General features: G+C 43.2%; 2 protein-coding genes and 1 pseudogene across 2 annotated transcripts; 2 read left to right on the top strand and 1 right to left on the bottom strand.

Moving 5' to 3' along the window:
- Positions 1–203: 203 nt before the first annotated feature.
- LOC103708861 (exocyst complex component EXO70B1-like) lies at positions 204–7,730 on the bottom strand. The gene is made up of 5 exons (XM_039132402.1): positions 4,300–7,730; positions 4,049–4,194; positions 3,260–3,398; positions 2,973–3,079; positions 204–806 (listed from the first exon to the last, which is right to left on the bottom strand). Exon 1 carries the CDS (start codon positions 6,470–6,472, stop codon positions 4,583–4,585), a length of 1,890 nt encoding a protein of 629 aa, XP_038988330.1. The 5' UTR covers positions 6,473–7,730; the 3' UTR covers positions 204–806; positions 2,973–3,079; positions 3,260–3,398; positions 4,049–4,194; positions 4,300–4,582.
- A 481-nt stretch (positions 7,731–8,211) lies between these two features.
- Positions 8,212–9,202, top strand: LOC103699927 (annotated as a pseudogene).
- A 938-nt stretch (positions 9,203–10,140) lies between these two features.
- LOC103708863 (PRA1 family protein B3-like) lies at positions 10,141–11,333 on the top strand. The gene has a single exon (XM_017843272.3). It carries the CDS (start codon positions 10,299–10,301, stop codon positions 10,983–10,985), a length of 687 nt encoding a protein of 228 aa, XP_017698761.1. The 5' UTR covers positions 10,141–10,298; the 3' UTR covers positions 10,986–11,333.
- The last annotated feature ends 11,475 nt before the right edge of the window (positions 11,334–22,808 follow it).

The raw sequence follows: 22,808 nt of genomic DNA, 5'->3' as shown, positions 1-22,808 counted from the left end.
GTATTTTGGTATATAAAATGACAAAAAAGAACATTGCATGATATTATACAACAAAGCATAATAAAATATGATATATATTAATATATAAATATATGATATAAGAAAATATTAATGTAATGTAATATACTTTATTATAATATAGTAATATAATATTGTATACTATAGTATAATAATATAACATAATTTAATATTAACATAACATATAATATAATATAATATCCATAAAATCAATAGCATCCAAGACATAACACAGATACATATAGTTCACCATAATTCTGCAATAGAAGTTCATAATTAAAACTACAAAACATATCACCATAATAATACATAAACAACTACTTCCGTAGCTTTGACATTCGCTTAAGCCATTCAATCTGAAGATAAGTATCTTTGAGGGCTACAAACATCTCTCGATGTTCTCTTTTAAGGAGCACCTCAGCAGCAATCAGAATCAGTTCAGGTTGTTCTACCATCTCAGGCATAGAATGCACCAAGCCCATCACCTCATCGATACTACATCCAGATTTATCAATCATCTTGGATGACATTGTACTGCTCTTCTCCACTGCATCAATAAGACGACTCAATTGCTGAGATAGTTGTGCAGCACCCCCTACCTTCTTGCATTTCTTGGATTGGTGTAGACACCTCTCATTTGCTCCAACTGTGCTCTCAACATTCTCTTGCACCGCTAAAGCTGGTGCCCAGGCCCCCTCCCCAGTAGCACTAGTATCTTTAAATAACCTATCCAACTTCATAGCATATTGCAGACCACATTCTTGGAACTTAGCTGCATCAGGAATCTCCTGCAAGTTAAGAATATATAGTTGTAGTTTATAAGTTTGTGTCAAACATCTTACAAACATCAAACTAGCGTCACATATACCTGCAATTTTTTTTCCACTATGCATCCGATGCATCAATTGTATTTCTAATAGGATCCCATCCAAGCCTTGTTTCCTTTTCTGCTAATTTCATCCAAATGCTCAAATTTGATTTCATGTTATCCCACTTATTTTTAAATTTTTTTGTAGTTATATTGATTTTCAATCTTCTTGTTGAATTTTTTAATTATATTGGCCCAACCTATCCTATTGAAATGTATTCCTAGGCAATTATTAGCTTCAACTTCACTAATATATAGATTGATAAACTTCTCTATCAATCTGTCATTCCAAATGGCCTTCTTATTCTTCTCATCTTGGGTTGATGGATCAGCAAGGGTATGTTGGCTCTTATTAGACATTTGTTCTTCTTACAATGCAACAACAAAGACACAAACATTTTATTAATCATAAGTCATGATTTCATGCATAATCATAAAGTACCTTATAAAGCATATCTAAATATATACAATTTACATACATATAAATTACGTACATATATAACTTACTTACATATCCATTTCTTACACATAAATAAAATTACTTATGCATTCAAAAATATAATCAATAGGTAAACTTATTGCATAGATTCTATAGTGACTACTAAAAATAATAATTTACTAGAAAATTCTAAAGATGTTAATTAAATTAATATTATATACATGAACTATCAACTTTACTAAATTTTTTTTAAAAAATAAAGTTTTATAAGAATCTATACATATTGAGCAATGACTTTGTAGACATAATGATCAGTGCTGGAACTAAAATATTAAATGGACACACAAGATCTTCATCATCCAAAAAAATATTTTAAAAATAGTTTTAGAATACTCTAAAGCAAGACATGATTTTGTAAAGAAATAGCTTCTAAACTAATGGTAAAGACAGTGTAAGACATAACTTTCTAAGATAGATAGAGAGAGCGAGAGAGAAAGTGGGTGGACCGCAATGTTGCTGTCGTCCATCACCCTCTCTATCCTTTCTCCATTTCTTTAATGCTGACCACATTGAGAGGTGGACCACGATGCCGCGGGCCATGCTGAGAGGTGGACCGCGATACCACAGTCCATGTTGAGAGGTCGACATTTAGAGAAATAGAAAGAGGGATAGAGTGGGAGAGAGAATGGGTGATGGAGGATGAGGAGAAAGAGGGGAAAAAGAAGATGAAGAGCTTTGGAAGAAGAAAATGAGAGATCGATGGAAGAGAGGGACAACTCCATCACGAATTGTTCTAGAGGAAATGGAGAACAAATCTAAATTTTTTTTTCTCAACAAAAATCAAAACGATGGATAAATAAACAGAACAAAAGGAATAACTTGATCACTGGAAAGCTAAAGTTGATTAGGGTTCTTGTTTTCTTTATTAGAACTCCTGCAGCTTTTTATAATATAAAGAAACATTTTTTTTGTAATTATAATATTTTATCATAGATATTTTGGTCCAAAAAAGAAGAATTATATAATTCAAAATAGTTTTCCAACGTATGCTAAAAATGCTTTTTAATTGAGCTTCTCCCAAAAAAACTACTTTCAAATTTTTTTCTCAAACCCTCTATTCCATCCAAAAGTACATTTGGTGGGTCGAAAGTGGTTTTTTTGCTTTCTGACCTACTAAAAGCTTTGCCAAATAAATCTAAATCGGTTTGCCAAAATTGAAACAGAAACCGAACCGATCATATGGGAAAACCGGTTCAAACCGATCGAACCTCGGATCGGTTTATATAGAGCTGGGGTACACGGGCTTCCCTTGTTGGACTAAATGGACTTCCAGAACTATGCTCCACCCAAAAAGGAAAACAATCGAGGAAATTCAACCTGATCAAGTTCTCAAAGAAGATATTTTTGGGGAACAAATTCATCCCAAGCATCTACAAATGTGGAGCATTCTTGATGCAATTTTTCAAATTCAGAAATCAAATTACAACAAGAAACTAAGATAAAGAAATCATATCATATCGGATAACCGAATCATTTCATCTCAATGAAAGTGAAGAAATCATTAGCAGAGAGAAAAGTGATAAAACCATTGCTGATAGAGCGCGTAAAGCAAGAGGGCAACATCATTCCAGACATTGGAGATCGTACCATTGGAGGAGAAGTTGGAGATCCACCGAATCCGGTGTAGGCGGTGGCGGCCTAGAACCTCCCGAGATATATGGGGCCGAAGCTCACCCTCGCCATCGCCATCCCTCCTACAAGGAGATCGAGAGCCATTGTGAAGAGCTCGTACGAAACCAAGAGCCCGAGAAGGAAAAGTCGAAGACGAGAACAAGTATTTATAGAACCAGATCCCAAGCGAAGGCTTCTCTCTTGTTTGGTAAAGGGGTATGAAAGAAAAATGCTTGGGTCTCTACCTCTTTAAGGTATCTCACCTGTGCCGTCGAGCGAGGGGTTGGAGGACGAGGGAGGCGGGGGAGAGTGGTGGTTCCCGGGATGCAGATGCGTGGAGTGGGAGGAGACTCAGGAGAGGCGAGAGATTGGAGGCGGCCAGGGCTCTGCCGAACTGAACCGCTGAAACCAAATGAATCACTTAGTACGTATACATACAGCGGCTCGGCTTAAGTTGGTTTTTTTAATACTGAAATCGAACCAAATTTGTTCGGTTCCAAATATTAACAAGCAGAAACCAGATAGAATGCGAAAAATACTCCACCCGAACCAAAGCAAAATATCCGGTTTGATTCGATTTTACTATTTTCTCGATTTTCTTGCATATCTCTAAGGACCCATTTAATACGCAGAAATTTTTTTTGCTTACTAAAATATTTTTTTTTCAAAAAATATTTTTTAAATATATTTTAAAAATAGTTTTGACATATTTAATTAATAATGAAAAAAATGGCGGCCCGATTGAACATCTATGTTTTTTAGAAAAAAATTATGAAATATTTATTATATTATTAATAAAAAAATTACCAAATTTTTTTAAAGGGCTGTTAAGTATTGAAGGAGAAGGTCATGGCGAGGAGAGAGCGGCAGCCAATGAGACTTGACTCGATGAGCATTTAAGGAGATAACAGCTGAGGCCATTGCCAGAGGAGACCGGGATGCAGAAGGGAAGGCTATGAACATGAGAACATCCCTTACCAGGGGCCAGTAGCCCAGAGATTGAGAATTACTCAACCAAAAAGGGGATCGATCAAAGCTAAGAACAGCCATACCTCAAGCAACACTAACAAATTCAACAACCAAGACAACATCATCATCATGCTTCTCGCTCGTTCGGTTCTCATGCAACACAGTCCAGGAGCGCTGATGCGGTAATTTCGGATGCACCAAACTCCTCATGTTTTCCACCAACTGCAAACTGCCACATAGGATAGTCGCAGTATTTTTAGTAGATGTGAAAAAATTAAGCCTATAAAGTAGCTACGACTTCTAAGTGGTTGAATGAGGCAAAGAATAATCTCACCCAAAAAAGAGCAAAGAAGAATCCCAGCTGTTCATGGGGTGGCGTTCTTAGAAAGAATGTAGTCGGCACAAAATCAGTCGGTTTCAACGAGAATCGATGACTAACATAAAATAGATGACGAACGTATTTCACAGTTAGTATCTCTTTGGGCATTCCACCCCTAATATACACACAACAACTACAATCCAATCGCTCCAATTCAAATTAACTACAAACATCACAACCATTTCACACAAAATTACGTCCTAAAAATACCCAAAGCCCTATATTTTATCTAATTCCTCTACGATCTCTTCCCCGTCCCCTCGAACAACTCCCCAATCCTCGCCTCCACGTCCTCCGCGCTATACTTGGCGTACTTCTTCGTGTGCTTCCCTGCCTCCGCCAAGTTCCGGTACCGCCCCAAGAAATTCCGATACGCCGGCAGTACCAGCTCCGACCCCGATATCCTCAGCTCCGCCCTCAGCTGCTCGTCCGGCACCACCCACCCGGTCTGCGCCCGGCATATTTCGTCGAAGTACGCGTTAAAAACCCGAAGCCGCTCCCGCATCGCCTGCGCCGCCACCGACGCCGACCCGGAAGCGCCGTCCGTCCGCAGCACCGCGATCACCTTGCTCCACGTAGCCCTCTGGTACTCACTTCCCCATAGCCGGATCCTCGCCACCTGCCGTCTGATCCAGTCCTCCCCGAGGAGTACACCCAGCTCACTGTACCGCACCTTCTGGATGATGTACCGGCCGTTGTTCATCAGAAAGATGCAGCGCAGCGATGGCTCCCGATAGATATTGGACTTCTCCTCGAGATTCCCATGGAGGACGTCCATGATCCACGCGATCTGGAGCGCCAGGGAGGAGGACGGACGGTCCGGATCGGGCGGGACGGAGGTCCCGGCGTCCTCCTCCATGGCCTCCTCGACTGTTCGCCGGAAGGAGCACGCCGCCCGGAGGTAGTTCATCACGTAGCGGGTGATCGGGTGGAGGCCGCCGCCGGGCACTGCGGCGCGCGCCTGATCTCTCCGGATTAGATTCTCCAACTCCACGAAGATACCCCGGATCGCCACCGCCAGGGACTTAAAGACGGCGGCGGCCTCCGTCCGGAGGATGGTGGAGTACTGGTCGGAGAAGAGAGGGTCGAGGTCGGGGATGAGGTCCCGGACGGCCTCGAACATGTCGACCACGCGGAAAAGGCGTTCCGGTGCCCGGCTACTGATCGCGACGACATCGGCGAAGGAGAGGAGCTGGATCGCTGGAGCGCGGGAGACCGCGGCAAAGGCGAGGTCCGCGAATGGGGGGAGGCCGGCGAAGATCCGGTCACAGAGGCGGCGCTCGCTAGGGATGAGGATGCGGAAGACCATGTTGAGGGCTTTGATCCAGCGGGCAATCTCGTACTCAAGGTCCGTCCAGGGCGTGCTCCGAACCTCCTCGGTGGTCCTGGTGTGGAGCCCGAGCCGGGCGACGCTCTCCTCGACGAAGTCCCGGCGGGCGAGGGCGTAGACCTCGGCGCATTCCTGGCCAAAGCCGGCGGCGGCCATCCGCCGCGCGATCTCGTGGAGGTCGGAGATGGTGCCCGGAGGGAGCGCGTCGATGACGAGGTCGTAGTCCGTTACTGGGTGGGCCACCGGGACCCGGCCGTCGTCGCCATCGCTGTCGTCCCCCTCGGAATCGAACGGCGCCGACCCCGTCGCCGCCGCATCCAACGGCAGTCCCCCGTTGGACCGATTAATCAGCGAGCGGAACTCGTCCTCAAGCCGGAGCATGCATTTCTGGAGGAGATGATCCGCCCGTTCGAGCAGTGGCTTGTTCCCCGGAGCCGGCGTGTCGAGGTCATGGATCGTGGCCAAAAGATCGTCCACAGCCTCAAGAAACGCCGACGCGTCAGCGGAGTCGGACCAGATCGGGCGTTCCGAACACGCGAACAGGGAGATCTGGCGGTCTAGAGACCGGAGCGTCCGGTCGATTGACGAGAGCGACAGGCGGTCATCCCAGGCGACGCCGTCGCTGGCGAGGCTGCCATCGTCGAGCTGTTTCTCGGAGAGCTTCTCGCGGGATAAGCGGCCGTCGAAGGTGGAGAAGATCTGGAGGATGTCGTCGGCCATGGTCTCCGTCCGGCCCAGCGTCTTGGCGATGTGGCGGACGGCGGCGAGCAGCTTCTCCTCCCCGTTCTCCGCGGCCATTCCAGTCCGAAACCTCTTCGTCCCTCCCTTCCCAATTCCACCACCTTCGCTCCGGCGTCACTTTTCGTCGTCCTCCGCCATGGCGAGCGAGCGAGGATTAAGCTTTTTGGAGCTAGGTTTAGGGTTAGGATGAGAGTTAGGATGGGCTTTGCAGAGAGTACGTGGAAAGAGAAAAGAACGGGTCTTTCTGAGGAGTAAAGGTGGTCGGCAGATGAGAGCGGAGAAGGAGATAAAGAGGGAGGACAGAGGATGCGACTTGCGAGGAAGAAAGAAGAAATGGCGGAAACCAAATCGAGTCGAGACGGCATGGCATTCTTGTAATTTTCCGCTAGAGTTTTACTCACTCGGTGTTACGCTACTCCTCGTCTTAGGTTTAGTATAGAGTACTCCACCCTCTACTGTGTGCTCGAACCGTCGGATTGGTCGCATAATCGTTCGATGGGCGGGGTGCCAGTGCAGGCGGATTTGAGGTTCATGGTTTGTCGGCGGAGTAGGTTACCGCTAGAGGTGCGGTGAGGGTCCCACGCCAGCCGCGCCCCTTGCTTCGCTCCCTTTTCCAGGGAATTTCCTAATGGCTTATAAAAAAAAAAAAAAAACGGGGGCCGAGAAAACAACGGGAATCGGGGTCATTGAGATGGACGGTTGGGATTTGAACTGGAGATCAAAATCCAGGAAGTTCTGCTTCGGGGCTCCACGCGATATGACACGAGATCTTGGTGCTATTCACGGGATTGGTGATAGAACCAATATATTAACGACACGCGGCCAAAGGGGCTTGATTTGGTTGGAGGGAGTCCACCTCGGGAGAAGAGAAAGACGGAAGGAAAAGATGGGGGGCACGATAAGGTGGAGGGGAAGGACGGTCGGGATTTCATGAGAAGGCGGACGCCGTGATTGACGGATCAGCCAGGGGATGTCTGCTTACCGTTCGTTTATTAGAATTGGAATCTTGTTCTCTTTTCACCTTCAAAGTTCAAACCTTTTCAACCTTTCCACTTTAAACTCGAGTCCCGGGTCCTGATAGGCCCACAAGCAAGTCGGATGCTGTCCTTTGACCACATAATAGTAGACCAAGTGGTTCGAGACCATGGTTTTCATAACGGCTAAACCACCCTATTTGGGTATTTCAGGTGGACATCTCTTTGGTAAGACTAAACTGGACAATTTTACACAAATTGGCCGACATGGTGAGGGGTGGGTCTTCTTTGTAAAATTGTAATTCTATTTGGATGGCTTCAGTTGGAAATTTATGTCAGGCTAAGACCATTTATGATCAAAGTATTAGTTTTGTAATTGTCAAATATTATAGTCAACAAGTTAGAATGGTTAGATTGGAAGAAAGAAATTTTTTTTTGAGCCCACTAAACTGAAATCTATTTAAAAAAATAAAAATTATAACAAATTATAAAAATATATTTCCAACTTAATGGCCACATTAATATATATAACTTTTCTTTATAATAGTTGTGCGGTTCTTACATAATTTGGATCAAATTTATTTTTTTAAGTTGGAATATAACTAGGTTTCTAAAAGTGGATATGATTATTATAAATAATTATCTAAAAATAAAATTTTACAAATTTTTTAACGGAATAGAATAGACAGTTGGTCAAAATTTTCTCGGAATAGAAAACCTTCAATTTAAACGGCGTATTTCAATATCCAAATAGTGAAATTTCCTCTCATTTCAATCCTTCTCAGAAGTTGGCTTTAAATGGTAGATCTCGCTGGCGCTGCGATGATGGCCTCCACCCCGGCCCCGTTCCCGCTCTCTCCAACCCCCAGTCCGGCGGCGCTGCCCCCTCCTCCGGCGCCAACGGCGGCGCCTCTCCGATCGCACCTTGGCCTTCCGTCTCTTCCTCTCCCGCCTTTCCGACTCCGTGCGCCGCTCCCTCTCCAATCGTCGCCCCTGGTCGGTGCTCCTCGACCGCTCCGCCTTCTCCCGCTCGGACTCCCTCTCCAAAGCCGCCTCCCGCATCTGCAAGAACCTCACCTACTTCCGCGTCAACTACATCGCCATGCTCGCCCACTCCCTCTTCTCCCACCCCTTCTCCCTCGTCGTCCTCCTCGCCGCCTGGTGCTTCCTCTACCTATTCCGCCCCGCCGATCCCCCCCTCGTCCTCTTCGGCCGCACCTTCTCCGACCGCGAAACCCTCGGAGGCCTTGTCCTCCTCTCCATCTTCGTCATTTTCCTCACCTCCGTGGGATCCCTCCTCATCTCCGCCCTCCTGGTTGGCGCCGCCATCGTCTGCGCCCACGGAGCCTTCCGCGTGCTCTAGGGCCCCTTTCTCGACGACCAGGATCCCGGCTGGCGGCGCCGCGGCGTTCCTCTCGTTCCTCGGCGGCGCCGCCTCCTCCGCTGCCTCGTCTGATGATGTTGTCGGTCTGACGGTGAGGCTATGGGATTTTCCTTGTTCCCTAGTTACCTTTCTTTCTTTGCATGGGAAGGAAAAAGCATTATTATGATGCTCTTTTTATAGTCGTACTGCTGTAGGTTTGGTGGGAAAAGAGTGCATTCTGCTGCTTTAGCTCACCTCTCTAATCATGGGATGGGAAGAACATTCAGGTGTGTCATCTTATATTCAATCCGACCCGAATAAAGGATTAACTTTGGCATTATCATAATTGTTGGTTCTGTGTTGACCTTCTGATCTTACTATGCTCTTATGCTCTAATATTTTAACTAAACTTCTCGCGGCTGCTCTGCTAGGTTGGTTTTTCAAATATTTAAGCGACTATATTCAAATATTATATATATAATATATTTGTTTATTTATCACAACATATATCCATCTATATAATTATATAGAAAGAGCGAGGTCTACTAGCATCCAATCGAAATAAATTTCCACTCAAATCTGATTAGATCTAGATTGAAGAATAAAAATTTTATATTAATAATTTGAGTTATTGAATGTGATTTACTCAATATAAATTATTTTTATATAAAAAAGGTATATGATTTTGAGATTTCTAATCTGTGCATTAAGTGGTAATGCATATTATTTTGACTTAAGTTAAACAGTGCCAAGCCTAATTCAAGATAGATTGTGTTCAATATAAGAGCTTGGTCCTGCACCCATCTCAAATTATTTCTGGACCACGATTTAACCTGCCAAAACCAATCCTTATACCTGCAGAGCTCTAAAGCTAATCAAACCCAAAGTTACTATAAATTCATAAAATCACACATCCAGTCTGACGTAACTTAAAAGTTTGTTTTAGCTAATGAGATCCAGCCAGAACTTGAACCGAGTCAAATTGTGCTTGTGCTGAATATTGTATAGCAGGGCTGGACATGGGCTCAGGTGACTGGGTTTGGTCCTTGTCTTTAACTGGTCTGGGTTGTTCATACTATTTCAATTTTTTTGTTTGATAGGAAGTTGGGCATCTTTGTTTAGTTGAACTGGGCTTGGGCTCCCCCGCAAACACAACCCAACCGATCCTGGACGCACCACTAACCAAAACTGGATTTGATATTTATCAGACCCGGCCAGTATTCAAAGCTGGATTTATCGCTTCAAGAGTCGTGACAGATATCGGATGATCACGAAAAGCCGGACCACTTTAATGACAACGATGCTCCGCCGACCACTTACCCCCTGTCTTCTTCGCACCATCCATCGGCGGTCCACCCCAGCGAACCCTTTATAGCGAAGCAAAGAATAGAGAATACCCCGACCTCCTCTATTTTTGTTATAATTTTACCCCTCTCGGCTCTCGAGTCTCTCCACCACCGAATCCAACCCCCCTATAAATTATAAAAACCCCCTCCTTCCCAAGAACTTTCGCCAAAATCCTCCCCTTCCGCTCGCTGTCGCTGCGATGATGGCCTCCTCCCCGTCCCCGCCCTTGCTCCCCATCTCCAATCCCCAGGCCGGCGGCGCCGCCCCCTCCTCCGGCGCCAACGGCGCCGCCGCTCCGATCGCCACCCCGGCCTTCCGCCTCTTCCTCGCCCGGCTTTCCGACTCCGTGCGCCGCTCCCTCTCCAATCGTCGCCCCTGGTCGGAGCTCCTCGACCGCTCCGCCTTCTCCCGCCCGGACTCCCTCTCCGATGCCGCCTCCCGCATCCGCAAGAACCTCGGCTACTTCCGCGTCAACTACATCGCCCTCCTCGCCGCGGTCCTTGCCCTCTCCCTCCTTTCTCACCCCTTCTCCCTCCTCGTCCTCCTCGGCCTCTTCGCCGCCTGGTGCTTCCTCTACTTATTCCGCCCTGCCGATCCCCCCCTCGTCCTCTTCGGCCGCACCTTCTCCGACCGCGAGACCCTCGGAGGTCTTGTCCTCCTCTCCATCTTCGTCATCTTCCTCACCTCCGTCGGTTCCCTCCTCATCTCCGCCCTCCTGGTTGGCGCCGCCATCGTCTGCGCCCACGGAGCCTTCCGCATGCCCGAGGACCTCTTCCTTGACGACCAGGATCCGGGTGGCGCCGCCGCGGGGTTCCTCTCCTTCCTCGGCGGCGCCGCCTCCTCCGCTGCGTCTGCCACCGGCCCCGTCGTCGCCGCCCGCGTCTGATGATGATGTCGGTCTGATGGTGAGGCTATGGGGTTTTCCCTTTTCCCCTTATTTCCTTTCTTTCCTTGTAGGGGAAGGAAAGATTCGTTGATCTAGGGTTTGGTTGGTTCTTATTCTTTTACTACTATATATTTATATATACAGATCGGAATATAGAATACTATTCTGGCTTCTTGTAAGTTTTTTGTTGATGAGTGCTTACAATTCGATGTCTCCTCTCCTAGATCTATCTATCTGTTGGAAGGATAAAGTTGACATGTTCTTTAATATTTATACACACATGTACATTTTGAATGATTCCCCTGCCATAATGTAGTGATATGATGCGGTTGTTCTTGTTCAAGGTTAGACTGCACCTGGGTGTTATTTCGCTTCTGTTTTTCTTATCTCTCCATGAGGGTATGATCAGATCTGGTGATATTGTGAAGTGATGGATGCTTATCTGCTCATTCGTAGTTACAGGTTTCAGATCTGGAATAGATTGCTATAAATTCGTGGTTTGCAACAGTTTTCTTTAGGAATTGGATGAATTGCTGCACTTCTAAGAACCTATTCTAACCATGGGCATTGATTCAAATTTCAGGCATGGTGCTAATTACTGCATCAAATTTGAGCAATGGAGAACAAATAGTACTTGTTTCCCATCATGTTCTGTTATGTATGTGAAGTCATATTGAGAGGCTTAATTCTTCTGGCACTTGTCCATTTGACCGCATTCCATGTTTCACCTGCTAATTATATAATTCTTGCTTAAAATTTTTGTCCTTTATAATGTTGTGCCTACATATCAATTTTTAGTAATTCATCAAGTAGGCATGGCAACCAATCCATAATTTCCATAGCTAGAGATTTATAGAATTTACAAAGTGTCAGATACCACTATTCTAATTACTGGTGGCTCGATGTTGAAACCAGTTTCTCAGATTACAAGTTGACGAGGCCAACAAATAATCTCCATTGGCGGGGCCAGATCATAGTCGTGCTGAGACTACATATATATAAAACAAATTTTATAATTTATCCGGTCATATATTTTATATTTTATCTTACAAGCATAACAAAACACATAATATATTTTAAAATAATTATTATTGTAATAATAATATCATGTCTAACTTATTTAATCAAGTAAACAGAGATCACATTCAAAGTTAATAAACTAATTATAACTTTACCAAAGGTCAGAAAATACACTTTGAAGTATTAGGTCACTTATCTCTTATCGTTTTAAAATTTCACTCTAGTTAGATGGGTCTGGTTCACCTGCTTTAATATCATTAAAATACAATTAATTTTATTGTCATCTTAGAAGCTAAGAAAAGTCAAAAATTAAAATACTATTGGGGATACGACCTCATGCCCTCAAATCAGATTGGTCAGGTGGCGGTGCCCGACTGTTCGAGCCGATTTGAATAAGGTGAACTAAACTGATTAAGTTGAGCTATGTTTTAGATTGCTCTATAAAGATTAATAGTCATCAAATTCTAAGAGTACTTGACAAGGCTGGAGTACTGGGTAGGTTTGTTGTCCAGATATTAGGGTGGTGCAGGGCCTCCACCTTGGGGTCAACTTGGATTCGAGCAAAAGGGAGTCATGACTTTGAACTAAGATCTTCGGGTCTTGCTTAGAGAAAGAAAGATAGAGAAGAGAGAGAATGCTAGTCCGGGTTCAATCAGGGGCATGGGTTTGGTTGTCAGGGGCATGGATCATTATTGCATTTGGTCCATAGGCCAAAGAAGAGGAAATAACTACTAGAAAAGTAAATTAGTTTTTCTTTTAGAAATTAATAAATAAATCAGGATAAAATGGGAAGAAAAAGAAGAAATAAGAAAAAGAAGAAAATGGGGAGGAAGAGTGGGAAGAGGAGAGGAAAGAGGCTGGGGTGCTGCCAGAAATCCAGTAGCATGACACTAGAGGGTCGGCAACAGCGGCCACTGCGGCGGCGACAGGTAGAGGTGGCAAGACTGAGAAGGTCTCAGTTTGGCTCAAAAGCAAGAGAATGGAGGCTCAAATCCGGGTTCACTCATCTGGTAATCACATGGAGGAGGTGAGGGGGTTACTAAGGAGGGCCGTAGCAATGGAGCTCGGTCGGAGATGGTGGTTTTCAGTGAGCTTTGCAGTGGCATGACTCGAAACATGGGAAACAGGATAGTGGAGGGCTTCTAGAGAGGGAAGATGGTGTTTTGGGCGGTGATGCTCGACCGAGATGGCACGTCGGCCACCGGAGAAGGAGAAGAAAAGCAAAGAAAGCTCGGCAGTGATTAATCACAGTAGATTAAGAAGATTTAAATGGTTTTGGGAGAGATAAACTCTTCTTTATAAGAAGATAAGCATGGTGGTTTCACTTCCCACCGCATTTTCCCACTCTCTCATCTGTCTCATAGATCAGTAAGGCTAGTGAAAGCACCAAAAAAATAGTAAGTAAGAGAGCGCCACCAGGATAAAGATAAAAAGGATCAACAAATTATCGAGCCATGAATCTGGTGGTACTTAGGAGGGGCCCGAACGGCCGAGCAATCGCTTCGTGTCGGACTTTTGGAGTCCCCGCTGGCCACGGTTATCGTGGCGTTATCGACTCAATGGAAGGGGGAAATAGAGGATCGCGATCGCGTCCAAAATGGCTTAATTGGGCCGCGTCTCACATTGTAGACATGCTTTTCCTCCAAAATAGAATGGTAGCTCTGTTCCAATTAATAAAGGCCCTTGTCGTGGATCAAATGGTAGAATATCTTTGGAATTCTAGGCTTTTTTAACTATAAAAGGTATCTGATTGCATGCCACTCGTGTTTTCTTAACTTGAAGATCAACAATGCCATTGCTATCCCACTTTTTTTTCTTTATAGGTTTGTATAGCTATAACAATAACTATAGTTTATTCGGTGTTGATTGAACTTTTACTGCAGCATGCAATTTCATGTGATCCCTCCCACAAAATGGCATGATCATGGTAGTAGGTTTTGTGTGCACGCATGCATGCTTGTATGCATGTCTGTATGCGTGTGTATTCTTTTTGTTTTTTGTTATTTTTCTTTTTCTTTCTTTCTCTTTTTTTTTTTTTTTTGGGGGGGGGGGGGGGGGGTGTTGTTGTGGGCTAGGGGGTGTAATCCTTTTTTTGCCACTCCTACATAACCACTATAACTGCCTTTAACTACCTTTTATTGGCTTCGTATTTCCACTTTGACAATTATTTATCCAAGAATGTCTTTTGTACTGCACTGAATCATTTGGCACCACTTTCATCCACAAAAACTTGGTCTACGCCATATTAGGTCCTTCATACTTGATGAAGGACCTAATATGTTTTATTAGGCCGCATGCTATTTCATACTTGATGACCAAAGCACTTCCATCTGTTGTTCTGTTTTGTGCCGGTGTTTTATTTGCTCTGGCTTCCTCATTTTGGTCTCCATATTTAGTAGTTCTTGTACACATTTATCTTAGCTGTATTCCAGAAGACCAGTAAACAACATGTCTGGATAGCTAACCGTTACTTTGGTTTAATGCACATTCAATGAAAAAATTAAGAGCAGAGAAGAATTTGAACATGGTTTATATCAAAAAAATGCCAAAGGTGCACATTTGGTTGATGAAGAGGTGGTGCTCATTCTATCAAGGACTTAACTATTGCGTGCTGTTCCTGTGCTATATAAGTGGCAGCATGATATGGTACTGTATTGTGCCTGTCACATTCTAGGGGACCTGTTTCAGAAAATATGGTTTAGCATTGAGTCTTTCTAGTAGGCATGAATGGATGCAATTTGGCTTGCATGATACAGTGGTACAAGCCATTATACTATGGCTATATCTGATTGGTCAGGTGCTTGAATATGTTTCCCTATTTTTTTCTAATCAATCCTTTCGTTGCTAAAATCCAAGTGGATGGTGCCAATTATTTGCAAATAATTTGTTGTTGATGAGACTAGGGAATGTGTGAAAGTTATTGTGATGTATCTGCAGAAATCCTTGAGGACAAGTTTGAAAAATTATCTTATCAAAACATGAGGTGTATCTTTATGGGGAATATTGATTTTAAAAAACAGGGTTTTGCTGCCCAAATTGATATAAAGAAAAAAAGCCCCAGCTATTTAGATGTTCCTTGTCAAAAATTATATAATTTTGGTGATAATTATTTGATCCTCTAGAAAATGGAGTCCCAATCTCATATGTCTTCTTTACTTTGACATTTATCTATGTACATGTAATTTAACTAGATAAAAATAGAAATTTAATCATGAAGATTGCATTGTTGTATTTTGGCGATTAGTCTTCTAAGGATAAGATCATGGTGATTTTGGTGTAGAATTCTAAATCATGCTTATGAAGCATTAAAGCTAGAGGCTTTTAGAAAGATGGATTTAGGAGTGTATGCAACCTGTACTTTGTTAGTTAGGTGTTTCAACAGTTCTGTTTATGATTGGGAGGAAGCATGCTGTGCAAAGCTCCCTCTTGCCACCATCTTTGCGGAGCTATACGTTTTTTTCTCCCCTAGAAAATGTTGAGGTTGTTGGGCATCTTGTTCATCAAAGGTGGTTTCAGTTGGTTTCAAATTCCAAAGCATTTTGTGCAGTTGATTATTTGGAACTACTGAGCAGAACTATTCGATGGAGGAAGCGTTCCAGAATTTGGATACATCATCTCGATGGGTTTGCCTACTTTCCAGTCTTTTGTAGGCTTCCTTTCTTATATAAAAGTTCATCTGATTGTTGACTGAGGCATTTCTTAAGTAATTACCCTCCTTATTGTCAATGACTTTTTTGGTCTATTTTCCATAGACCCATTGCACTTGCTCAAGAAGAATTTTTTAGATTGCATATTTTGAGCCATTTCTCAGATGCTAATTTCACATTGGACCTGTGTTTTCTTTTTCCTCCCTCCTCCACTCACCTTAATGGTAATCTTACTCTGTGACCTGTGTCTTCTTTCTTTTCCTTCTCCTCCCCTCCTCCTTCACCCACCTTAATGGTAATCTTAGACTCTCCTTTTGCTCAAGCTTGAACTCTGCACACTTCTGGGGGGAGTGTTTTGTTGTGTATCTTGGAATTGGATATCTTACTACTATCTGTAGTTTATGTCAGGTTGGTGCATTTCCTATATTTGTGTTAGAATTCTGTCTTCTATTTATTTGTGTCATTTCCTAAGTTGATTTTTTTTATAAAGCCAACATTCATCCAAAAGTTGAAATGTTTTTCTGGGCTGAACCCTTGTAGTGCCATGGGCCCCAATAGAAAATGAACTATGAAGTATGTCACTTCTGATTTTAAGAAGCAGGCTTTTGGTGGATGTGGATGTATTTTTGATTCCCTTTTTCTGGAGGGTTTGTGGGGTTATGTGGGCACATACAGTCATATTTGCATACACAATCACGTGTGCTTGCGCATGGAACTAATATGGCCTCTATGTAATAAAGATGACTAGAAAAGCTTGATGTTGTCCCAGGAGGATGAAACTTGAGAACTTTTTCTATATTAGGGTGGTTGCATGCAACTGTAGAAGAATGGAGATAAGTAAATCAAGTTAGATATGTATGGTTATGTATTTAACAAAATTTGGTTGAAGATCCTTGTTAGTAGAATGCAGACTATTGTTATAGAAAGTTTAGTTTGTCAAATGTGATCTCAGAAATCATAGAAGTTTTGCCGAATTAGTTTAGCTAGAAGCTACTTAGTATTTTGTTGTCGAACATGCTTGATAAGGATGCCTGTTTGGTGGAAAGGGGATCATTTTCACTGTCAAATCTGTCCAAGTCAAATTGCCAGATCCTGCTGGCTGTTGAAACACAATGTTGCAAGACTGCCTGAACTTTTACCAAGTGATATTTGGAGGAGATTGGTGTAAATTACAAGGAAATCTGAGTGTATTTTTTATCTGGATGACTATTTAGTTGATAGTGCTTGACAGTCTGCAAATATCTTGCTTGCTGGTTAAGTCTAGTTTGTTCAAATATTACGATATAAATTCAAAGACAGGCATGTGATATATCACTGCGAGCAGTTTTGATTATGTTCTGTGGGTCTATTGAGTGTGTTATGTAACTATTATCAATTGTTATTTGAGCTTATATTTACCAATTGTGAGGGAAGTCTTCAACAAGAATTGACCTGGAAATTGTTAACCATGTCAAGAGGGTTTGTGAATAAATAACACAAACGACGGTGCAGCCTTCAACTCAATAATCTGAATAATGTGCGCAAAGAATTTTTGTATCTTCTACAACGCTTTCAATTTACAAAACCAATTTTTTTTAGTTTCAACTATCACAGGAGTTTGGTGATGTCCTTTTCACATTTTCTGTATATATAAATAGTATACCATTTAAACATCTCATTTTCTCTACGAGAAAAAAAGAAAATTGAGGCAAAACAACAAGTATTGTTAACCCTGTTTTGCAATTTACTTGTGGGTCGTTCAAAGTATTTGGTTGCTGAATTACATTGTTATCTCTTTATATTTAGCACCAGAATTCTGAAGGATATTTGTACAAAAATGTCAAGAACTTATTTGATAACCTAGGCAGGAATCGAAATTCTAGTGTACAGCGGGAAACTTTGTATATTTTGTGGGTGGTTGGCGTCAAATTATTTTTACTTTGATGGTGCAGAAGTGACTCTATATTTGATTGGATAAAGCGTTGTGATTGGTGTTGGGTCCCTGACACAGAATAAGCGACTCTGTTCCGAGAGGGCCTTAGGGGAATGTATCTGTTGGGAAAAAAGCTGAAGACCACAGGTCTTGTTACTATTCAGTTTCCTGGTGCCATGTGGCAGTTGGTTCTTGGCAGCACCTCACTCGGGGCCCTACTAGACGCCTATCTTGATGTACTGCCATGGAGGACTGGTAATCTTGGTGGCAGTAGCAAATAGTCTCAAGTTGGCTAGTCGTTGCCTGCTTGAAATGACATCTCATCTAATGGAGAACCTAGGGTTTACATAAAGGCCGTCATGATGTGGTGGTGCGTTTTAGGTACAATAGGAGCACTGTCACTAACCTGAGATGCGAGTTTTGAAGTTGATCTGATAGAAGATGACTGCAGCCATGGCACGCATAGTTGCTTGCACCCAAGCTCCTTCCAAAGTGCAACTTACATAGGACTCCTATTAAAGAGTTTCATGATGGAGAGGATCACATTGGTTCGGTCAGTTCTTTCTTCAATTCCCATCTACTTATTGTCCAATTCCTTTATTCCGGTGTCTCTTGTGAGGACCTTGGAGCGGACTTTTAGAAACTTTATCTGGGGTGGGAATAGGGGCAGAGATGGTGTTCATCTGGTGGCATGGGAGGTGGTGTGTCAGCCGATCAGGTTCGGTGGGTTGGGGGTGTTGTCTTTGATGGATAGGAGAGAGGCTTTAGCGGCTCGACATGCAGTGAGGTTTGTGCTAGAGCCTGATCGCATGTGGTCCTCGTTGATGAGGGCCAAATATGGAGCTCTGATACCTGGAGTGCGCGGAGGCCGATTATATTCGCCGGTGTGGAGGGAGATGTGTGCTAGGGCCGCGCTGGTGCTTCCGGAGATGAGATGGGCCATTGGTGATGGGCGGTCTATAGATGTTTTGGAGGACAGGTGGGTGACTGAGCAGCCGATCAGCCGTATTCCGACCTTGGTGGATTCGGCGAGGATCGCTGGATTTAGGGTTAGTGATTTGATTTACCGAGAGGGGGGCTGCTGGAGGGAGGGATTGATTCGGGAGGTGTTTGGGGAGGAGTTGGCAGTGACGATCATGGACCTTCCGATTCCTTTGCAGGAGATGCCAGATAGATTAGTCTGGTGGCCGACGGGTCGAGCGCAGGTGCGAGCCAGGGATCTCCACACTTTGATGAGCAGGGTGTCAGACAGGCAGATTGAGGGCAGATGGATATGGCGGCTACGATGTCACCCGCGGGTAGCGCTCTTCTTCTGGAAGGTGGCATGGGGATGCTTACCGACCAGGGGTATGCTAGCCGGACGGGGCATGCAGATTTCTCAGTGCTGTGAGCGGTGTTCAGGTATCAAGGAGACCATTGACCATGTTTTGCTGCAGTGCCCCAGGGCTAGAGAGATATGGAGTAGGTCTCCTGTTATGTTACCCCTTTCAGTGGAGTCGGCTCAGGACCTGATGCATGTGTTGAGAGCCTCTATGCGGAGGCCTTGTTCTGTTGAGGCGGGTATTATGATGGCACACTTGACTTATCATATATGGTTGGATAGGAACGCTGGTCTATTTGAGGGCAGGAGGTGGTCTGCGAGGATGGTGGTGGATCGAGCTATGCTACATGCAGGGGAGATGGTTGCGACTACTGCGTGGTTCACTTCTGGAATGGCTAGGGACATCTGGGGTATCCTTCCCGCTGCTACAGCGCCCAGGTTCGCTCTTGTTTCTTGGGTACCCCCACCCCTTGGTCATTTCAAGGTGAATTTTGATGGTAGTTGCTCGGTGGATGGTGTCTCTGGAGGTGTGGGTTTTGTGATCAGAGACGAGAGGGGCAGACTGATAGCCGCCGGTGGTCGTCGCATCCCAGGGCTTACTATTGTTGGAGCAGAGCTGAGAGCTGCTTGGGAGGGCTTATCTTATGCGAGGAGGATCCTCGGCGCCGCCCGGGTGCATCTAGAGGGTGATTCTTCGGTGGTGATCGATTGGATCCAGGGTGTGGATAGGTTCGGTGATGGTCATCCACTCATTCGTGAGACTAGGAGGTTGGCTCAGGAGATGGGTGATTTTCATGTTACACATGTGTATCGGGAGGCGAACAGAGCTGCTGACTGGGTCGCCTCTTACGTAGCTAGGCATTTCGGAGAGTTTCTTTGGACTTCAGCAGCTGATAGTCCCACTCCGTTGTTATCTTTACTTTCTTTTGATATGGCTGGATGTACTCAAGTTAGAGTAATATGAACTGCCGTTTTTATCGGAAAAAAAAAAAAAAAAGTTTCATGTGATAATCTACCCTGCCAATCAGCTACTTTTCCGGGTCTTCTTCCGAAATTAAATATAAATCAACGTTAGCTCACTAGAACATATGCACAGAGCCAGAGGACAAAGAGGAGACGACAGACAACGGTTGCATCTCCCTTTTATCGAGAAACTCCACTGAATTGTGCTTACCATCAAGTCACTGCTTCCTGCAGCTTAGAATACAAGCATTTATATGATCGGGACCCGGGGTAATTTACATATGCTCGGAATTCATTCTCTCCCCTTGGAATATCTTCTTGTTTCTTCTGCTTCCTTTGCCCGCACATCCGCATTCTTCTCTGCATACCCAACCAGCAGGATATGCGACATGGGTTTGTCTTATCAGCTGGCACTGAGCAGGGGAAAGAATAGCTGACAGACGATAAAAAGTTTTTACTTATGAGGATAAATAAATAGATTTGTCTATAAGCCGAAGGGAGACCTAGACGACAGGACAGTGGGTGGTTTCCATAGGATCGCAAATTGACAACTGGCAGCATATGCAAAAGAATGTGTGATGCTCCATTGCTTAGGCTGGTGCTATATGGTGTTACATTGAGAACACTCCCCAAGTATTATAACAGAAGGGCATAAAGACAGATTGCCTTGTTCTTGCAAGGTATTACATTGAAAACACTCCCCAAGTATCATAACAGAAGGGCATGACTTCTTGATTCCCTGGAATTAGAAAATGTGAGTCACTTGGTTGCAATTTCTATTAAGCTAAAAGTTGGTGCTAATGACAGGTGCAAAAAATACCATCCTTTCATCTGGCAGATTTCCATGGCAGATTACAAGACATTTAGAAAAAAGAAGAAACACCTGGTTTAGAATAATAGCATCTGAGTGGATCAGGAAATCATTACATTCCAGGCAAGAAAACCTTATGGCCTACAATCAGTTTCTAAAATATTACGCATCTAGACATTTTATTGTAACAGAAATTATGTTCTATAAATGTCATCTTCTATCTTCTGATGATGTATTGTTTAAAGTGCATCAAGGCCCGAGAAAGAGCAAATTTAACACTACAGTCAGCATATAAGCATCTTCTATCCCTGCCTTCTGATTCTACTGTTTTCTCAAGGAACCCAAACCCCCAAAAGAGCGCACCACCAAGCACCCTACTATGCCAAGTGAAAGTGAAAGGTACTCCATACTTCCATGAGATCAAAAGAGGTAACCACACTGCAGCCCTGGCAGATTTAAGAAGCATAACACCATGATGCTACTTTGCACATTATCAACCATCTCGACCACTGAAAAATTTCCTTCCTTTTACCACGAAAACACCCAAAAGCAGGTTACCAGTTGTGTTCCACAGAATTCCTAAGTTTATTCTTTCATGGAAGTTTGTGGGTGCATGGAATTTTATCCTATCACCTGCAGTCACTAACTGCAAGAGTGAATCACGGTTCTTTAGCATCTTTTCCTTTACCTTTTCTTTTCTCTTCTTTAGCAATAGAAATGTTTTTATGCAGTCATTTATATACGCAATTTAGGAGCTTTAATCATTTCAATGAGATGAATACGAAACTATCAATTTGCTTGGCTGTCTTTAAATCCAACTGATTCATTTGCAACCTTTGACAAAGATAAGTTAATTCAGCTTGCCCAGCTTTATTCCAATGATATTTTAAAGGCACAGCTGATGGCTCTTGACAACCAGCTTGACATATACATTTTCATTTGGGGTGGTCCATTAAATAATTTTCGAATTTGGAGGAGATAAGAGTACTTGCTCCATAGTGGAGACAAAAGGAAATAACTTGTATCTGTTGGTTTATTTATCAATGAGACTAGCATTGATTTTACCAATAGCTACGTTTGAGAGGACCTTTACTGCAATAAAAATTATGAAAATTCGACTAAATAATCGGATGGGAGATCAGTGGGTGAATAACATTGGCGATGCATATTGAGGAAGATATATTTAAGAGCATTGATAATGAGATGATCACGCAAAGATCCAAAGACTCGTTAAGGACAAATGAAATAATATAAGTAAACTTGTACTTTCCCATCAAAAAATAATATTTTTCCAGTTTAATTTATCTCGTTAAACATATAAGTAAACTTTTTTTTTCTTCCATGCATGGTGCTTAAAACTTAGTTATTTGGGAAGTAATTTTTGCTGTAACTCTATTTTGTTTCATTGATTAGTCATTAAATGACTTGGAGCCAATACATGAAAAGCAGAACATGCATGGTGTTACGAGGAGTAACATGTACAGTTCCAGTTTTGATTTTCTTGTCGAGTATTTAGTATTATTATGTTTCTTGTTTCTAGCATAAGCATCAAAGTTAGAAGAAGGTTGGCAATCTGAAGCAAGAAACTGAGAGGAAATCCATTCTTCCCATGCAATTCGATTTGTTGATCTAGATGAGTTCGTCTTCCTTGAGGATTTTGTCAAGCCTCATGGTTTGGTAGCTAATACAAATAGCAGCTAAGAACTATAGTGCCTGCTGGAAAGATATGCAAATAAAAGGCCTTCTTTCTGCTTTTAATGATGGAATGAAGGTGAATGTTGGAATACTAGAAGCCTGTTTAAGTATGAATTATTTGAATAATGAATACATTTTGCTGCTAAACTGGGGTTTTTCCTGACCATCATGTACACCTTTCATTGCAATAATGGGCTTGGTTGCAAAAAGGGATTTGCCTTTCGTTGTTGACTTCTTCTTTATTATGCTTTGCAACAGAATTATTGACCTGAGGACCTTATTTCTCTCTGTTACGAATAGAACTATTTTCACATCACCAAAAAAAAAAAAGAACTGCTTTTAGACTTATAGAGGAATGCTTGCTGTGTCCATTCTTTGATTCCGACATTCTGGAAACTGTTAAAGACAGCATTTTTTAAGAATATACGATTTTGCATTTACTTATTCGAACTGG

This window comes from Phoenix dactylifera, chromosome 12, assembly GCF_009389715.1.
Source record: "Phoenix dactylifera cultivar Barhee BC4 chromosome 12, palm_55x_up_171113_PBpolish2nd_filt_p, whole genome shotgun sequence".
In the NCBI taxonomy this organism is placed as follows: Eukaryota; Viridiplantae; Streptophyta; class Magnoliopsida; order Arecales; family Arecaceae; genus Phoenix; species Phoenix dactylifera.
This window is presented reverse-complemented; position numbering and strand designations above follow the sequence as displayed.